This window comes from Lepidochelys olivacea (genome assembly GCF_965140295.1).
Source record: "Lepidochelys olivacea isolate rLepOli2 genome assembly, chromosome: 2".
Classification (NCBI taxonomy): Eukaryota; Metazoa; Chordata; order Testudines; family Cheloniidae; genus Lepidochelys; species Lepidochelys olivacea.
In genome coordinates, this window is record NC_140412.1 from 178,948,116 (window position 1) to 178,964,744 (window position 16,629).

The window sequence follows — 16,629 nt, forward strand, 5'->3', positions numbered from 1 at the left end:
TGAGCTAACATGCTATGTCCTCACTAGTCACCAATCTGTCAGCAAATATCCTGAGCAGTTAACTATGAATTGATGAGTAAGCTATTTGTATGGCTGGGTAGATCTTTCAGCCTGTTACCATTTTGCAGCTCATTATTAAATACTTGCACTGTACATGAGTTGAAGTGTGAGTCTTACTTGAGTACCGGTTTATCCAAGTCACTTATACTTCCTCCCACCTTGCCCTTGCAGTACTGTGTCTGTCATTCCAGTACTTTCATCACCCCCTCCCCCACCTCTTTAGAGCCAGGGGTGTACAAAACCAAAACATGGGTAGGCTTGCTGCATATTTAAAATTTGACAAAGGAGCAGAGTGAGCCCCAGCTGAAGCTGGAAATACAAGTGTTAAGACCATGCATGATGCCACTAAGAGACATAGGGCAGTGGTGAGTTGACTGAGAGAATTTCTGAAAACTGCCATAGAACTGCACAAAACCTAAAGCCAAGGCAATCAAAAGAGAAGAGAGAATATTTAATGGAGTGAAATGGCTTTATATTGATTTAAATAGCACTGTCTCTCTAGAACCACTGATCTGTGTGTATTTTGTAAAAAAAATTAGAACACAAGATGTAAACAGAGTTACGGAAGTACTTCATGGAAAAGCAGGACACCTTGTGCCAAGAACTGGAGGTAATTTTTTTGTTTAGATTTAAAAAAACAAACCCCAACTTGAGTAAACAGTGTGCCCACAGCAAAGATCCTTCAGTACTGAGCTGCATCATTAGCTATATTTATTATTTGTTTTGGAGTAATGCTTAATGGGGGTTCTATATTCCTGGGCACTGTACATTTACAGTAATGAAAAGATGCTCTGGGGACCATATAGCTAGCATATTCCAGCAGCCTGATAACATACCAGCTTAAAAACAGTGCTGCTAATTTTCTGATGTCATGTGGGGAATTTTGGGAGTAACTATGAGACTCACCATAGTTGCAACAGTGATACTGTTGCTTGCCTAAAAAGGGGACTAACTCGAATTGATGGGTTTTAGCACCTTGTTCTAGATCGTCATAGATTGTAGTCAACAGGGGCCTTGGGCTTTAACTGTCAGAATTCAGACATTTGCATAAAATGTATTGTGAATACACGTTTTTGCTATGCTGAGCTATTGCTCAGCTCCATATGAAAGTCCCTTGTCTATGTATTATTACTTTCTTTCCTCCCCCAAGCAGATGAGTCAATATTTAAGAAACTTTATTTGTGTATTCTAGTTGGATGTTCGTTCCAAATTCTAACATTTAAATATTCGTATTAAGAAGAGAGATTAAAATATTGCTAAATTCAATTGCTAAATTTTCAAGGCTGAATATGAGGCTCTGTAACAATTGAAGTATAATAGACCTTTCAAAATATTAAATTGATTCTATACATTTCTCACTGAGATTTTAGCAGTAAAATATAATTCAACACTATAATGACTTGAACATTACTTACAAATGTAAGTTTTTGAGGGTGTATTTTTACATTTGCACCCAGTTCTCTCAAGGATTTTTTTTTTTAACTGCCAGCTCAAAATTGATGATGTTTTGTAGTAAGCAACTGTAATTTTTAATTCTACTTCAGGGACCCCTATGAGCATTGAATATTATCTATCTCCCTATCAAGTTCTGGAAGAAGAGCTGAATCCTGGTAACAATTTAAAATAGCTTATTTTTTTTAACTGGACTTTAGTTGTTACAGTTGTAGTCTGAAAAGAATCAAGTATAGTTAAAGGGTGAACTCGCGAAGTGAATACTAGTGAAGTAACTATCTTTCTACAATATGAGTTCCCTTTTGACCAGAAGATTGCTAAATGGAATTGGAAACAATTTAGGGCATAGATTCTACTTCTTGTAAAAGTTTCACTACATCCAAGTTCATATGTAAAAAGGTTCCTTGTAAGTTGAACAATTATAGAAATACCATTCTAGGCGTTGGTTCTTCATGATTGGCACTAAGGTGGGAACAAATTAACTTGTAAACTACTTGTTTAGCAGAGTCCAGAAAGATGCATATAGTTTGCGGCAAACGGAGCCCTGTGATGCACTTATTTCGTGCAGGGACATGATCATTCAGGAAACTGGAGACTTTGCCACTTCTAGGTTGCTGGTACTAATAAAGACGAGCATGGGAGCAACCAAAAGTCATTCAGTAACCTGTGTGAAATGGAACTGGTGGTCTTTTGGTCCTTAGCGAAGAGATGTTCATGTCACAAAAGAGCATCAGCTATGATGGTCAAACTGGCATCTTTGGCAATCTGGGTTAAGGCAATCTTTGGCTAGGTGATGGAGATCTTGCGTTGTAGCTGTCTAGGTTGTGCCTGCACAATAGATGACCTGAAATACACCAGGCCTTCTAGTCTGGCATCTTTCACCAGCACTAAGTTCATCTATATTTTCATAAGGGAAAAAAATGCACTGACTCATATCTGTCTTCTCTCTTCCTTCAGGCTCCCAAGTATGTGGAATAAAAGTATTTGTAACTGTTGGAAGTTCAAACACAACACACAAACTTCCCATTTCTCCGTTAATTGTGGATTCTCAGACAGGAGATGGGTGAGATTCAAAGGCACGATTGACATTTCTGAACATAAAAATGGACTTTCAGATCATTGACATTAAACCCTCACATCATTTGTATTGATCCTGTGATCATATAATAGAGATGCAAACCCATTATTAGACAAGAGCAACACTACTGTATTGACGGCATTATCCGTCTTTGGAGTACTCTGCATAATCAGATGACTGTTTTCCCAAAAGAGTTTAAAATTATGTCCAAGTTCATATTAACTGTATGAATTCCATGGAATCACAGATCTTAAGATCAGAAAGGATCAATGAGATGATTTTGTCTGACCTCCTTTACAACATAGACCAAAGAACTTCATCCAGTAACTCCTGCATCAAGCCCCTAACTTTAGATTTATTTAGGGTATATAAATTAAGTGTATTGTAATTAAATTGTGTAATATTTTAAACTGTTTGCATGACCATTCCTAGGACAGGTTTCAGAGTAGCAGCTGTGTTAGTCTGTATTCGCAAAAAGAAAAGGCGTACTTGTGGCACCTTAGAGACTAACCAATTTATTTGAGCATAAGCTTTCGTGAGCATAAGCTTTTCGTGAGCTTACAGCTCACTTCATTGGATGCATTCAGTGGAAAATACAGTGGGGAGATTTATATACACCCCTCACTGTTCCTAGACTTCTTGTCAACTGCTGGAAATGGCCCACCTTGATTATCATTACAAAAGGTTCCTTCTCCCCCCCACGCGCGCTCTCCTGCTGGTAATAGCTCATCTTAAGTGATCACTCTCGTTAGAGTGTGTATGGTAACACCCATTGTTTCATGTTCTCTATGTATATAAATCTCCCCACTGTATTTTCCACTGAATGCATCCTTTGAAGTGAGCTGTAGCTCACGAAAGCTTATGCTCAGATAAATTTGTTAGTCTCTAAGGTGCCACAAGTACTCCTTTTCTTATTCCTAGAACAGCATCATTTAATCTGACTGTCTGAACAGGTAATACAAGGGGTAGGCTTGAGGGGAAACTCCCCTCACCCCCTACTGAAAATGAACCACAGAGCACCAATTTAAAGCAAGAATCCTTGTATACTGCTCTGCCTGGTTTTTTTGGCTCACCTTCCTTCTCTGTCAATCTTCATATAGACTTTGCTTTATGACATCTAGTCTATACTTGCATTTTCCAGAGGGAGATTTTTCTTGAGGTGGAAAGAGTATCATCTATACCATTTTACCCGGACACTAAGAATCCTTGTCACAACAGTGTCTTCTTTAACAAGCTTGCCTTTCTACCCTTTCTTTCCCAGCAACCCTGCTTTTTTACCACTGACTGATGAACTCAGCATGGATTTGTCCGCTTGCTTTTTCTTGACGTTTCATCAGCCTTTTCCTATGTCCTCATCCAATATTCAAGAGATACAGAAGTTTACAGGCATGTTTAATTATCTGTAAGATTAAATATTTTTGAGTATTCTACATAGCTTTTCCTTTTTACCTCCCTCATGCTAATTTTGCAGGAGATGTCCAGATTTTCTACCTTCTCTGTGAAAGGAATACTAATCAGAGAATTTTCTATCAGCTCAGATGTGATTATCACATTAATAATGTGATAATCCATGTAAATGTGACCTGACATTGGATGAAAATATGCAGAGGGCCAAGTATAGAAATGACAATATAAGGAGGATGGATAGCCTTGCGAGTAAGGCATTGGACTGGGACATGAGAAATCAGGATTTAATATGAAGCTATGATAGACTTCCTGTGTGATCATGGTCAAGTTTCTGTGCCTCAATTCCCAGTCTGTAAAATGGGGGTATATACGTCCCTATGTTCTTTATGATGACTCTGTAAAAATGGAATGAACATTTTCCATGTCTCATGAATAATTACAAATTAATCCAGAAATACTAATTTAAAAATTATCTGGCTTTAGGAGTTCTGATTGATGGACTGAAGCTAGCTTCTCTTCATGCATTGATTGTTCAATTTACCCTTAATGATGAGTACAAGGAAGATCTGTCCATGAATAATTCTTGCTTCTTTGTGGTATGTATGTTCTGACTTTTGATACATGCAAGTCATTTTGCTCTTATTCTTTGTCTGCATTTATGTGGCTAAGTAAACACTTTTGGTCTGTCAGTAAGCAATGCCAATATTCAGGAATCCTGACACAACTGAATGTCCATCAGGGAGTATATTATTCCAGTTTTTTTTACCTCGGTCAACCTGCTTACTTTAAACAATTTAAGGCAATTTAACACCTTCATAAAGGTGACAAAGGAGACACTATTTTGTGTATAATAACTGGAGTCATGTCAATTGTATGTAGTGATGGTGGTGATAAAGCATTTAGCCTAACTAAGTTTATCTCCCACTTTCCTTCTAATTTCTTCAAAAGCAGAATTTGTCAGTGACTAGTCTCAAATCTGAGATCCTCCAGTATATCCAAGATGCTTCCCAGCTAGATTTTCATTTTAAAATAGATCCTGTCACTCCATTTTAAATCTGATTAAAAATAGAATTCCCTACTGCACAACCATAAAAGTAGTGAATTTACGATTTGTTATAGTCTTTATTACGATGAATGGGAGAAAGAAGAGTGTAAAATATTAGTCACCCCTTCAGTTAATTTGATTATACATAAATTTAACTGATTTCTTTTTGAAATGTTTTTTTCTGAGTTTTGTTTTTTGGTACATAGTGGTTAAAATAATAGTTTCAGAGGTTTCAGAGTGGTAGCCGTGTTAGTCTGTGTCAGCAAAAACAACAAGGACTCCTTGTGGCACCTAGTTTGTATTATGTTAGCTCCTAGACTGAGTCTGTTTTGCATATTTACAAACTACTTGAAAATAACCTTAAACATAAATGATAAAGACTGCCCAGATTTAGTACTGGTGTAAGATGTTGGCAGGACAGCCCTGGTAGATGAAAGCCTCTTTATCTACGGACCTGTGGCAGGGATAATTTCCCACATCATCCGCTTTGCTAGCATGCCTTAATTCTGAAAGGGGGAGAAGAGGGCACTTCCTCTACAGATAACGGGTATCTACATGGCCCATGTAGTTCTTGGTCGCCGCAATATGGCGGTTGTGCAGGGCAATGGTGGGTGAGTTTACAATGTGATAGCTGCAACCGAGATCCACCAAAGACCTCCTCTTTAGAGGCCACTACATATCTATTAGATGGAAATAACTTTAATCTCTACAGAGCTGTGCTGGATATGGGTGAGAGACTCTGTCGCTTATTAGCAATGCCCTAAGGCATCCAGTTTCCTACCAAGTGCTTATGTTGCACCTTCAAGAATGAAGACTTTCTTTCTAGAAAAATAAGCTTATTAAATTAAGTGCTGACCTTTTTGGAGCTTACACAGGGAGGGTCTTCCTCTCTCTCTCTCTGGACACAGGGTAAAAGGTTCTACACCTGACCCTGCTCAATTGCTCCTTAATATGAACTCAGTTAAGTGCACTGACCTGCTCTTAAAGCAGCAGCTCCCATTTGACCAAGACAGAAACAGTAAGGTTATGTCTACACAGCAAATGAAGGTGTGATTGTAGTTTGGGTAATAATAGTGAAGACAAGGCAGCATGGACTTCAGTGTCAAATAACAACCCAAGTAGGTGTTTAGGGTCTCCAGAGGGCTTGTGCTAAGGTGGGCTAAGATGCCGCATCTTCACTACCACTGTTACTTATGCTAGTGTGGATTTTCTTTTGCTTGCTACAATCATACTTTATTTGCTACACAAATATGCTCTAAAATTACATTAAAACAAATATTACATCTAAATAAACTTCCAAATACGTTTTGGAACATAAAATGGCTTCAACAATTATTCCAGAGTCTTTACACTAAAAAGGTCATATCACCTTTTTCCCCTCAAATGAGTCACTAGATGGGTTTGAACCCACACCCTTTATATCGGCCCATGAACTTCTTCTAGTTTGGCTATAGGAGCAATTCAGTGGCAGAAACAAGTTATTTGGTAGTTGGACTACCCCAAGGTGGTAGATGCAATACATGATCTGCCAGTCAGTTACACGATTGTTTGAGAGACAGTATGGAACACTGGCATGACTGGGGCCCTAGTGGAGGCCAGCTATGGTCACTCAGTTAGGGTGAAGTGCAAAGAATGGGGCAGACAATCCGCATAAAGCTGGTGGATATTCCAATACTTAGATTTACCAAGCCAGCATAAAACAGCTTCTTTATTACCTTCCTGGTAACTCAGAAGTCCAAACAACACAGTTCCCTTAAAGTGATCCAGCCTCAGGTTTCCCTCCAGGTACCCATGTCAAATATGATGATCATTTCTGTAAATCTTATTTCATCATATAAAAGAAAAGGTTCTACCAATGCCAAAGGATCGGACACATGACCTCCCAAGTTATTGAATATTCTAGATCTTACCCAAATACACACTACAGCCACTTCTTACTAACTAAATTAAACTTTTATTAAAAAACAAGAGAGAGTATGGTTAAAAGATCAATATACATACAGACATGAGTTCAATTCATTTAGATGCAGATTCATAGCAGAGATGATGAGCTTTGTAGTTGCAAAGAGTTCTTTTAGAAATAGTTCATAGGTTATTGTCCAATGTCCAAGTATCATATTCAGGACGTACCAGCATAACTGGGACCTGAGTCTTCCCCTGATGAAGCCTAAGCAGATTTGAGATGACAGAATCGGGACCCAAGGATCTTTTATACAATTTCATGTCTTTTGACAAGTTGGAGTTCAAAAGGTAATTAGCATGACTTTGAGGGAGGTCCATCACCGGTACTTGGCTATAGAATTAACATAAGGCAATTTGTTTGTTCCTCCACCATTCACAGATTATTTGCTATACATTTCAAAAAGAGATGAATACAGAGCTGTCCTGTGTTTACAATTCATTTAAATGCTAGGATTTTCTTTTGATCTCTGAATTATCAGAATACAGCGTAGATAGGGACTGTTGATTCCATTGTCGGCCCTACTCATACATACGTAAATACACAAAAACACAAACATCTCCCCACATGTCTTTTGAGGGTTATTTATTTTGCAGGATCTTTCACCCTTTCTAGCCATGCATCAGAACTGGTTATCAGGATTCCTGACTCTGGGGAAAGTGTGCTAAAGAGATAGCACAGCTAAGCACATTCCTTCTGAAAGGCAGTATGGGAAAGTGAATGAGATTAGGGTCTGTCAGGTGAGAGCACTCTGTTCATGGCTCGGCCTGAAATGTCCTCTCTTTCTGTTATTTTACCTGTATAATGACTGACTGATACTAGGTTCTCCTAAATTAAAGGTAAAAGGCTGTTAATTTCTCTCTGACTTTCACTACCCTTATAAGAACAACTGAGACTAGAACTCATGGTCTCTTGGCGTGAAGCTCAGTGCAGATTATCCTGTGTTAAAAGGTATTTTACAGGAGAGGGGCTTGGTCTCAGTTGACTCAGTTTCTGAGTGATATTTTCCAGGTGCAACCAGGGATTTCAGATTTGACAAATGTGTGCCCCACAAAAGACTTTTTTGGTACCATATCCATTGTAACATTCTGGTATCAGGACTAGCCATCTTGTCTTTCCAAGTTTCCATTCCTCACAAAAATAAGTTTTTCTTCGTCAGTCTCTTCCAGATTGCCCGAAGCACAGTTATTTCATAAATAAGGGCACAGAGAAATCAGGTATAACAGGAGCCCTTGTCAGTAAAATTCCATTTACCCATCCAAAGTGTGTGCCTGCTATAATTGAGATCCTTCGGCATCAAGTGACATATAACACTCTTATTGGCAGCTGTGTCTCTGAGAACACTACAAACGAAGGTAAATTGTATGTTACAAAGTACAGCGTGTTTCTCTGTAATAGTCTACTGATTGGTTTTGTATTTGTAAGTTGGACGTCCCCACCACAGCAGGTGCATTTTCCAAATCCACTGCTATTTACAAATTGTTTGAAATGACTGAACTTTTTATCAGCATTCTTAATTTTTGTGTAGGGCTCTGTAGGTTAATTATTTTCAAGTAGCACACCCATGTTTGACCCAATATTTAGTTTCCAGAGGCACAAACTGAACTGCAGAGTGACCATAATTAGATTCGGAGATGTCAGTGTTTTGAAGGGCTAATGTATAATTCACTTAAATGGGGCTAAGCTTAAATAAACCAAGTTATTAAATAAAGTTACTGCCTTACAGATTGCTCAGAGCTGCTTTATTTTGAAGTGTCTCCACAAAAGGACACTAGCTTTTCCATCTCATTCCAGCATCCTATGGGAGAGAGTTTAGCCTGTGGTAAGTGTGGACTATTCAACACTGCTATTTCTTTGTATCAAGTTTACAAATATCTTTGTTTTGTCAGGACATGGGTTTCAATTGTAAATGTGCACAGTGTACTGTGAATCTCAAAAATCTTCCTAAGCTTCACTCTTCTGCGTGCTTATGTATATAAATAAACTGGAAATGCTTTGTTAAGGTTGCCCACCTCAAAACAAAGAGTCAGGAAATGTAAAAGAATTAAGGCCCTGGTTCTGGAATGCATTGAACATGGGTAGACAGACTCCCATACCTCCATGGAGCTCCACTGAAATAAGTGAGATTGGGGCTTATAGTTCCTACAGCAATAGTATTTGAGCTATATGAGCACATTCTGTTTATTATGGTAAATATAACCATTAATATTAAATGTTACGTGTCTTAATTTCCATACTTGGATCAAAGGGAAATGTTCAGGGGTTGTAAATAATATTGCTAGACCTTTGTCAACGCACACAATTTTGAAATGTCCATATTTTTTCCTATTCAGTGGTAGCTGATGTCTTGAGCTCCAGACAAATCAGATGCAGTCTTCATACAAATCCTCAAGATGTAACTCTAAATTGCTGCAATGACTTTATCACAAGAGTCATGGAGCGGTAAGTGTTCTACTCTAAAATGTTTGGGACCGTATAAATTGTCTATTAATTGTAATAATTTTTATGCATATTCAGAAAAAATGTAAAAACTACCATCCCTATGATCAAATGAACTTGTTGTCTTTTTGCATTTACTAAAGTATATTTTTAGTTCTCAAAGAAAGGTCACTTTTTTCTTTGCATATCGTATTTATTCATTTACCCAATTTGAGTTAGTGATATGTTCATTTACGCTAGCAGTTCTTGTGTCTGCAACTAAGACTTCTTTACAGTAGGAAGTGGAAAAAACATTTTGCAAGTTAGACATTTGTTTTTATCCTCTTGAAAGGGGCCCAGTGCTAAGCTGTAGATACATCTGCTTAGTCACACAACAGGTACAGCAGAAGTAGTTGCAGTGCAAGTTTTCCCATGCTGTCTTAGCATCATGTGCCTCCTGTTTTCCAGAGGGCACCACCTCTGTGGAGTGAGCAGTTCATTTTCCATGTCTATTCAATTCTTCCCTTCTCTACTGAGATGAAGGGTCTAAATTGTGTGGGGCTGCTATGGAATGAACATGCATACACTAAGTGGACTGAGACCACTAATTCATTTCATGTAGGTCAGTAAACAGCTGTCCAATTAATTGGCTGTAAGTTGGATGTAGGCTGGACTTGAACCATGAATTTAAGCAACAAGATATGGAAAATTGCTGCTGCAGCTAGAGCATTGTACATTTGGGCTCCTGCTATTGCTAATTCTGGTTCAGCTGAACTAGTAGTAGAGAAGGTAGAAACCCACTTTTTTGTAAAAACGGCCCTAATGTGGATAAGAAGTAAGGACTGAGGCTCTCTATTCTTTTAAAACTTCATACAACACATGAGAATGATCTTAAAATCTATAGTTTTCTAATTGTAAGGTGAATGCTGTCAACTTAAGCGCTCATTAAAAGTAAAACCGTAAATCCCAAACTTGGAACTACCTAAGAGTATGTCTACACTATGAAATTAGGTCGATATTATAGAAGTCGATTTTTAGAAATCGATTTTATACAGTTGATTGCGTATGTCCACTCTAAGCGCATTAAGTTGGTGGAGCGTGTCCTCACTACTGTGGCTAGCATCGACTTACGGAGCGGTGCACTGTGCGTAGCTTTCCCACAGTCTCCGCTGCCCATTAGAATTCTGGGGTAAGCTCCCAATGCCTGCTGGGGCAAAAACATTGTCGCGGGTGGTTTTGGGTACGTGTCGTCAGTCGCCCCTGCCTCCGTGAAAGCAATGGCAGCCTTTTTTTTCGTGCCGACGCTATACTGCTTTCAGCAGATGGTGTAGTAGGACTGCTAACTGTTGTCATCCACCTCTTCCCCTGCAACTCTGCTCTGCCGCTATTGTCTCTATAGCAAATTTCTCCATGCTGTCTGTCATGGGCTCCCGGACACATGTGATCTTCCTTGGGAAATGTGCGCGGTGCTAAACCGTCATCGTCCACCGCTTCCGCTGCAACTCTGCTCTCATGAATCCACCTCGCAGGTCCTCTCGTTGTTCTCTATAAATATCTATTCTCGTGGCATCTGTTGTCAGCCACTGCTTCTGCTGCAACTCTGCTCTCCTGCAGACTCCATACCATGGCAAGCATGGAGCCTGCTCAGATCACTGCGGCAGTTATGAGCATTGTAAACACCTCACGCATTATCCTACAGTATGTGCAGAACCAGAATTTGCAAAAGCGGGCGAGGAGGTGACAGCAGCACGGTGACGAGAGTGATGAGGACACGGACGCAGACTTCTCTCAAAGTATGGGCCCCGGCAATTTGGACATCCTGGTGGCAAAGGGGTAGGCTCATGCTGTGGAACGCCAATTCTGGACCCGTGAAACAAGCACAGACTGGTGGGACCACATAGTGTTGCAGGTCTGGGATGATTCCCAGTGGCTGTGAAACTTTCGCATGCGTTAAGGGCACCTTCATGGAACTTTGTGACTTGCTTTCCCCTGCCCTGAAGCACAGGAATACCAAGATGAGAACAGCCCTCACAGTTCAGAAGAAAGTGGCGATAACCCTGTGGAACCTTGCAATGCCAGACAGCTACCAGTCAGTCAGGAATCAATTTGGAATGGACAAATCTACTGTGGGGGGGGATCCAAGTAGCCAACGCAATCACTGAGCTGCTGCTATTAAGGGTAGTGACTCTGGAAAATGTGCAGGTCATAGTGGATGGCTTTGCTGCAATGGGGTTCCCTAACTGTGGTGGGGCGATAGACGGAACGCATATCCCTATCTTGGGACTGGACCACCTTGGCAGCCAGTACGTAAACCGCAAGGGGTACTTTTCAATGGTGCTGCAAGCACTGGTGGATCACCAGGGACGTTTTACCGACATCAACGTGGGATGGCTGGGAAAGGTACATGACGCTCACATCTTCAGGAACTCTGGTCTGTTTGAACAGCTGACCAGACCAGAAAATAACTGTTGGGGATGTTGAAATGCCTATAGTTATCCTTGGGGACCCAGCCTACCCCTTAATGCCATGGCTCATGAAGCCGTATGCAGGCACCCTGGCCAGTAGTAAGGAGCTGTTCAACTATAGGCTGAGCAAAGTGCAGAATGGTGGTAGAATGTGCATTTGGACATTTAAAAGCACGCTGGTGCAGTTTACTGACTCGGGAATATTGGTTTTGCTGAGGTCTTACCATTGTTATTGCTGCTTGCTGTGTGCTCCGCAATATCTGAGAGTAAGGGGGAGACGTTTATGGCGGGGTGGGAGGTTGAGGCAAATCGCCTGGCCACTGATTACATGCAGCCAGACACCAGGGTGATTAGAAGAGCACAGCAGGGTGCGCTGCGCATCAGAGAAGCTTTGAAAACCAGTTTCATGACTGGCCATGCTACGGTGTGACAGTTCTGTTTTTCTCCTTGATGAAAACCCACCCCCTTGGTTCACTCTACTTCCCTGTAAGGCAACCGCCCTCCCCGCTTTGTTCACCGCTTGCAGAGGCAATAAAGTCATTGTTTCAAAATCATGCATTCTTTATTTAATTCATCACACAAATAGGGGGATATCTGCCAAGGTAGCCTGGGGGGGGTGGGAGAGGAGGGAAGCGCACGGGGTGGGGTAGGGGAGGAAGGAAGGACAAGACCACACTGCACTTCAAAACTTACTAAATGCCAGCCTTTTGTTGCTTGAGCAGTCCTCTGGGATGGAGTGATTGGGTGCCCAAAGGGGACCCCCCCCCCACCATGCCCGCGTTCTTGGGCATCTGTGTAAGGAGACTATGAAACTTGGGGAGGAGGGCGGGCGGTTACACAGAGGCTGCAGCAGCGGTCTGTGCTCCTGCTGCCTTTCTTGCAGCTCCACCAGATGCTGGAACATATCAGTTTGATTCCCCCAGTAGCCTCAGCATTGCATCCTGCCACCTCATCTTGCTTGTCCCTCCTGTCCTGGTGTTCATTTTCTGCTTTCCTGGACTCTGCCATTGTTGTCCTCCATGCATTCTTTCAGTGTGGGAGGACTGCATGAGCTCAGGGAACATTTCATCACGAGTGTGTGTTTTTTTTTTTGTTTTTTTTAAACAGTGGCTGAGACTGAGTGAATAATGTTCTCGACTCCTTTTTCCCCTCAGTTGTATGTCTGTCCCTCTCGTCATGAGAGCTATTTTCAAGAATGCTGTCACAATGAAAGTTGATGGTGAAATACAAAATATGGACGTTATCTCTGAGCAAAATCCTGAAGTGACCTGCAAGCAAACTGCATCTTCTAACAGTACTGGAGCAAATCTTTCTGGAGCCAGCATGCTAAATTCTGGCATGGAGGCAAGCAGCTCCACGGCCAGTACCGAGTGTGCGATTTGTGATATATCAGTATAACTAAAGCAAATACTCATCTGATGTTTACTGTGGTTCCATGTCACTTTTTTGTAGTGTCTTGAGACAATATCTATTGATAGATCAAACAGTAGAGGAGAATTTGGCAAGATCAATACTTCTGTCTGGCAGGATTCCTCTTAAAATTAAATCTTTTCAACCCTGCAGATTGCTAAATGCAAAACAAGTTAAAATAGTTTAATGTAAATGCAAACTTTGAAAAGTGAAATGATCACTACTGTAGCAACCTTACTTTAACCCATAATGCATATATGGGCATGTATTATTTAGGTGGCTGTTTCTTAAATATTTGTAGGTGTACATATAATATAACAGGCAATGTAGCCAAGTTATATTGCTGTAACCTTAAGATTGTTTGTTTGGTTTTTTTTTCTTTGTGCGGTTCCATTTATTAAACCATGATGTTGCATTTACATTTTTTTAAAATGTAATGGAAAAATTTGTAAGAAAGGTAGAAGGGGAAAGGAACTATTGTTTGAAACAGTCTGCGCGTAAGCTATTTTGTGCACAAGTGCAATTTGATGCAAATGAGTTTTGACTTCTTTGCACCATCCCCCATGTTAAATTCACTCAAAAGTGGAACTGTGCAGTAAATGAAAAGCTCCCCCCCCCCTCCCCCCCGGTATTGGTTTAATGTCCTCTTTCTGCAAAAAGAGTTCTCGATAATAGGGAGTTTAGGTCATACAGTTGTACAATAAAATAATTTTGCAAATAAATGGCTATAACTTTTTAGTTTTAAATTCTGCCCAATGACTTGTCTTCATGGAGGATTAGCCTGATATTAGGCTTGAAAACTTAAAATTCAGTTGTTGGAGTGCAAAAATGTTATAGCAGAATTGTGGGGTTTTTTTTGTTAACTGCTCTCAAATCTACTGAATGTAGGTGATAAGCAAACCATCCAAATTTTTGTTTTTGGCCTTTGACTAATCATACTTTCAACCAGATGAAAACTTATGTAGTGGCAACTTAACAGGTATAGATAGTGAGAAGTCCTACTCAGCATTCTTGTCTTGTAGGTGCTAGAATTGATTTATATGGTGAGAAATGTGCGTAAGACAGTACTGAACAAATGAATACTGACGTACTAAACAAACCCAGACTTCATGCCCAGAAGAATTTGCAGTCTGCTTAAACAAGAACAATAGAAAGTGACAACTGCAGTGTGTTAGGATAAATAAGGAGACAGCCATAAGAAATGTGGCGGGTTATAGGAGTAGTGTGTAGAAAATTGTAGCTGATATGCCTGTGACACACAGACCCCTTGGCAAAGGGTCTCCTGTTCAACTAGTCTCAGACCAGACAAACTTACTACACCAAATATACTGCTTCTAGGGTATTTGTCCATAAAAAGTAAAATCTCTATTGAAAGCATGCAACTTATCAATGCTGAGTACAGTTATATTTATTGCTTAAATATTACATAACTGGAAACAGCTGAAGGAGCAGAAAAGCATTCTTTGAAGCCTGAAAGAGTGTGATCAATCATGTCTCAGTAGATAAGGCAGAGGATGGAGAACAGATATTGTAACTGAATAAGAACCATTTTAGTGGAGGGGCAAGGCCAAGTCCGATTTCAGGGAAACTGATATGCCAAGCAGTAGGAGCATAACACACCTTTTGAAGTTTAAAGAGGAAAAAGGGTGGCAATTGCATTTTAAAAAAAAATCTCATGGCACACAGTTTTTAAAAAAAATTGAATTACATATTAAAATAAGTTAACAAGGCCTACACCAAGGCTAAAAGTTCCATCCACAAGCAACTCTGGTCCTGTAATAAGGTTATTATCTAGCTTCCATTCTGGCTTTCCCCTAAGATGTAGAATAAACTTTCATTTTTGTTACCTGGTATATTTAATGCCTTAAGGATTTGCAACTCTTGTGCAGATTACCTGTCCATCTAATCCAGTCTCTTATCTGCCACAGAAGGTGATAATGTTGGTGTTTCAGATGAAGATGAGAACCCTAGATATGGCAAAAAATTTAGTATTCCTCCAATACCCAAAATAAAGATGAGATAGAGGGAAAATAATTCTCACCAACACAAGCAAAACCCACTTCACTCATTTGGCACAGCAGGTACTATTGCCCATATGTTGAATTAGGGGTCAGATGCTGCTATGCATAACCACATCAAAAGGCACAGTGAGTCTCCACAGCTTCAACCCCATCACTTCCCAAGCAAGCCACAAAATCCCCACCCCTCTATCTCTGCAGAGAGCTGTATTCTGGCTCTGCACTTCAGACAGTAGTTGCACTGCATTTTGAGTACCTCACAGCTACAGCAGAACTGGCCTACATCCTCTATTGTATGTAGTCAAATGTACAGTGCCAAAGCTGGCTGGCAATTTTTTTTAAACCCTTAACAATCAGATGCATTACCACAAGTGGCAAAAATCATCCAAGATTTTCCAACTATATAATTGATTTCCAGTGACTCCAACAGATTTTAAAATGATATTCAAGACAAATGCAGTCTTGCTTAGATCCTCTTGCCTTTGGTAGTTTAAGGAGCTTTCTTGGAAAGTTACACATATGGCAGGCACTGGTTTAGGAAGGAATATGCTCCAGTACACTACAGTTCTACTTTAAATAGAAAAACTGAAGTGAATTGCCCAGTCTTAATAGTTACAGCTTGGTTAAAACAGTGGTGAGGGAAGAGCCTTTTGTGTTTTAACCACCTGCTTCAGATGAAGTTTTGTCCTTGGTACTGCAATCAGTTTCAGTGAAGTGATGCTCTGAAAGCAGAGCTAACTACACCAGAGATTTGTGATACACAATTTGATGTAATGCAAGGCTTTGTTCTATTTTGACCAAATTAAATTGGCAAAACATCACTCAGATATTTAAACAGAAAGGAGCACATACTGCTTATTTCTGTATGTGCAGTTCCCACTTGTTTGAAGGAGTTCTCCACCCAGACTACCTTCTAAACCAGAGGGGGGCAAACTATGGCCCGCAGGCCCCATCCGGCCCACAGGACCCTTCCCTCTGGCCCCCGAGCTCCTGCCAGAGAGCAGGGTCAGGACAGGCTTGTGGAGGAGCCAGGCCAACACGCCAGCAGCGCAGTGAGCAGGGTGGAGCCTAGCCCCTGGCCCCTCCCCTTCTGCTCCCCTCCCAGGCACAGCTCCCCCAGTGGCTGTAGCTGCAGCTATGCTGCCCAGGCAGTCAGCACAGCTATAGCACCACAGACCTGGTGCTCCAGGGCAGCACAGTCAGGGGACAGGGAGCAGGGGGAGTTCCCAGGGATGGGGGAGGAGAGCGAGGAGCATTAGGGGTTGCAGGGAGGCAGTCAAGGGGCCTGGGCCCTGCTGCTGGGGACAGGGGCAGAG

General features: G+C 40.8%; 1 protein-coding gene across 1 annotated transcript in view; it reads left to right on the forward strand.

The window, feature by feature from the left end:
• Positions 1-13,959, forward strand: part of LOC311516839 (mediator of RNA polymerase II transcription subunit 1-like) — a 29,661-nt gene extending 15,702 nt beyond the window's left edge. Inside the window, exons 9-17 of the mRNA XM_084621186.1 lie at positions 600-670; positions 1,605-1,670; positions 2,470-2,575; positions 3,852-3,976; positions 4,481-4,593; positions 8,162-8,357; positions 8,729-8,824; positions 9,336-9,444; positions 13,040-13,959. Coding sequence (XP_084477312.1) covers positions 600-670; positions 1,605-1,670; positions 2,470-2,575; positions 3,852-3,976; positions 4,481-4,593; positions 8,162-8,357; positions 8,729-8,824; positions 9,336-9,444; positions 13,040-13,283 — 1,126 coding nt within the window. The 3' untranslated portion in view covers positions 13,284-13,959. The remainder of the gene's footprint in view (positions 1-599; positions 671-1,604; positions 1,671-2,469; positions 2,576-3,851; positions 3,977-4,480; positions 4,594-8,161; positions 8,358-8,728; positions 8,825-9,335; positions 9,445-13,039) is intronic.
• Positions 13,960-16,629: the final 2,670 nt, after the last annotated feature.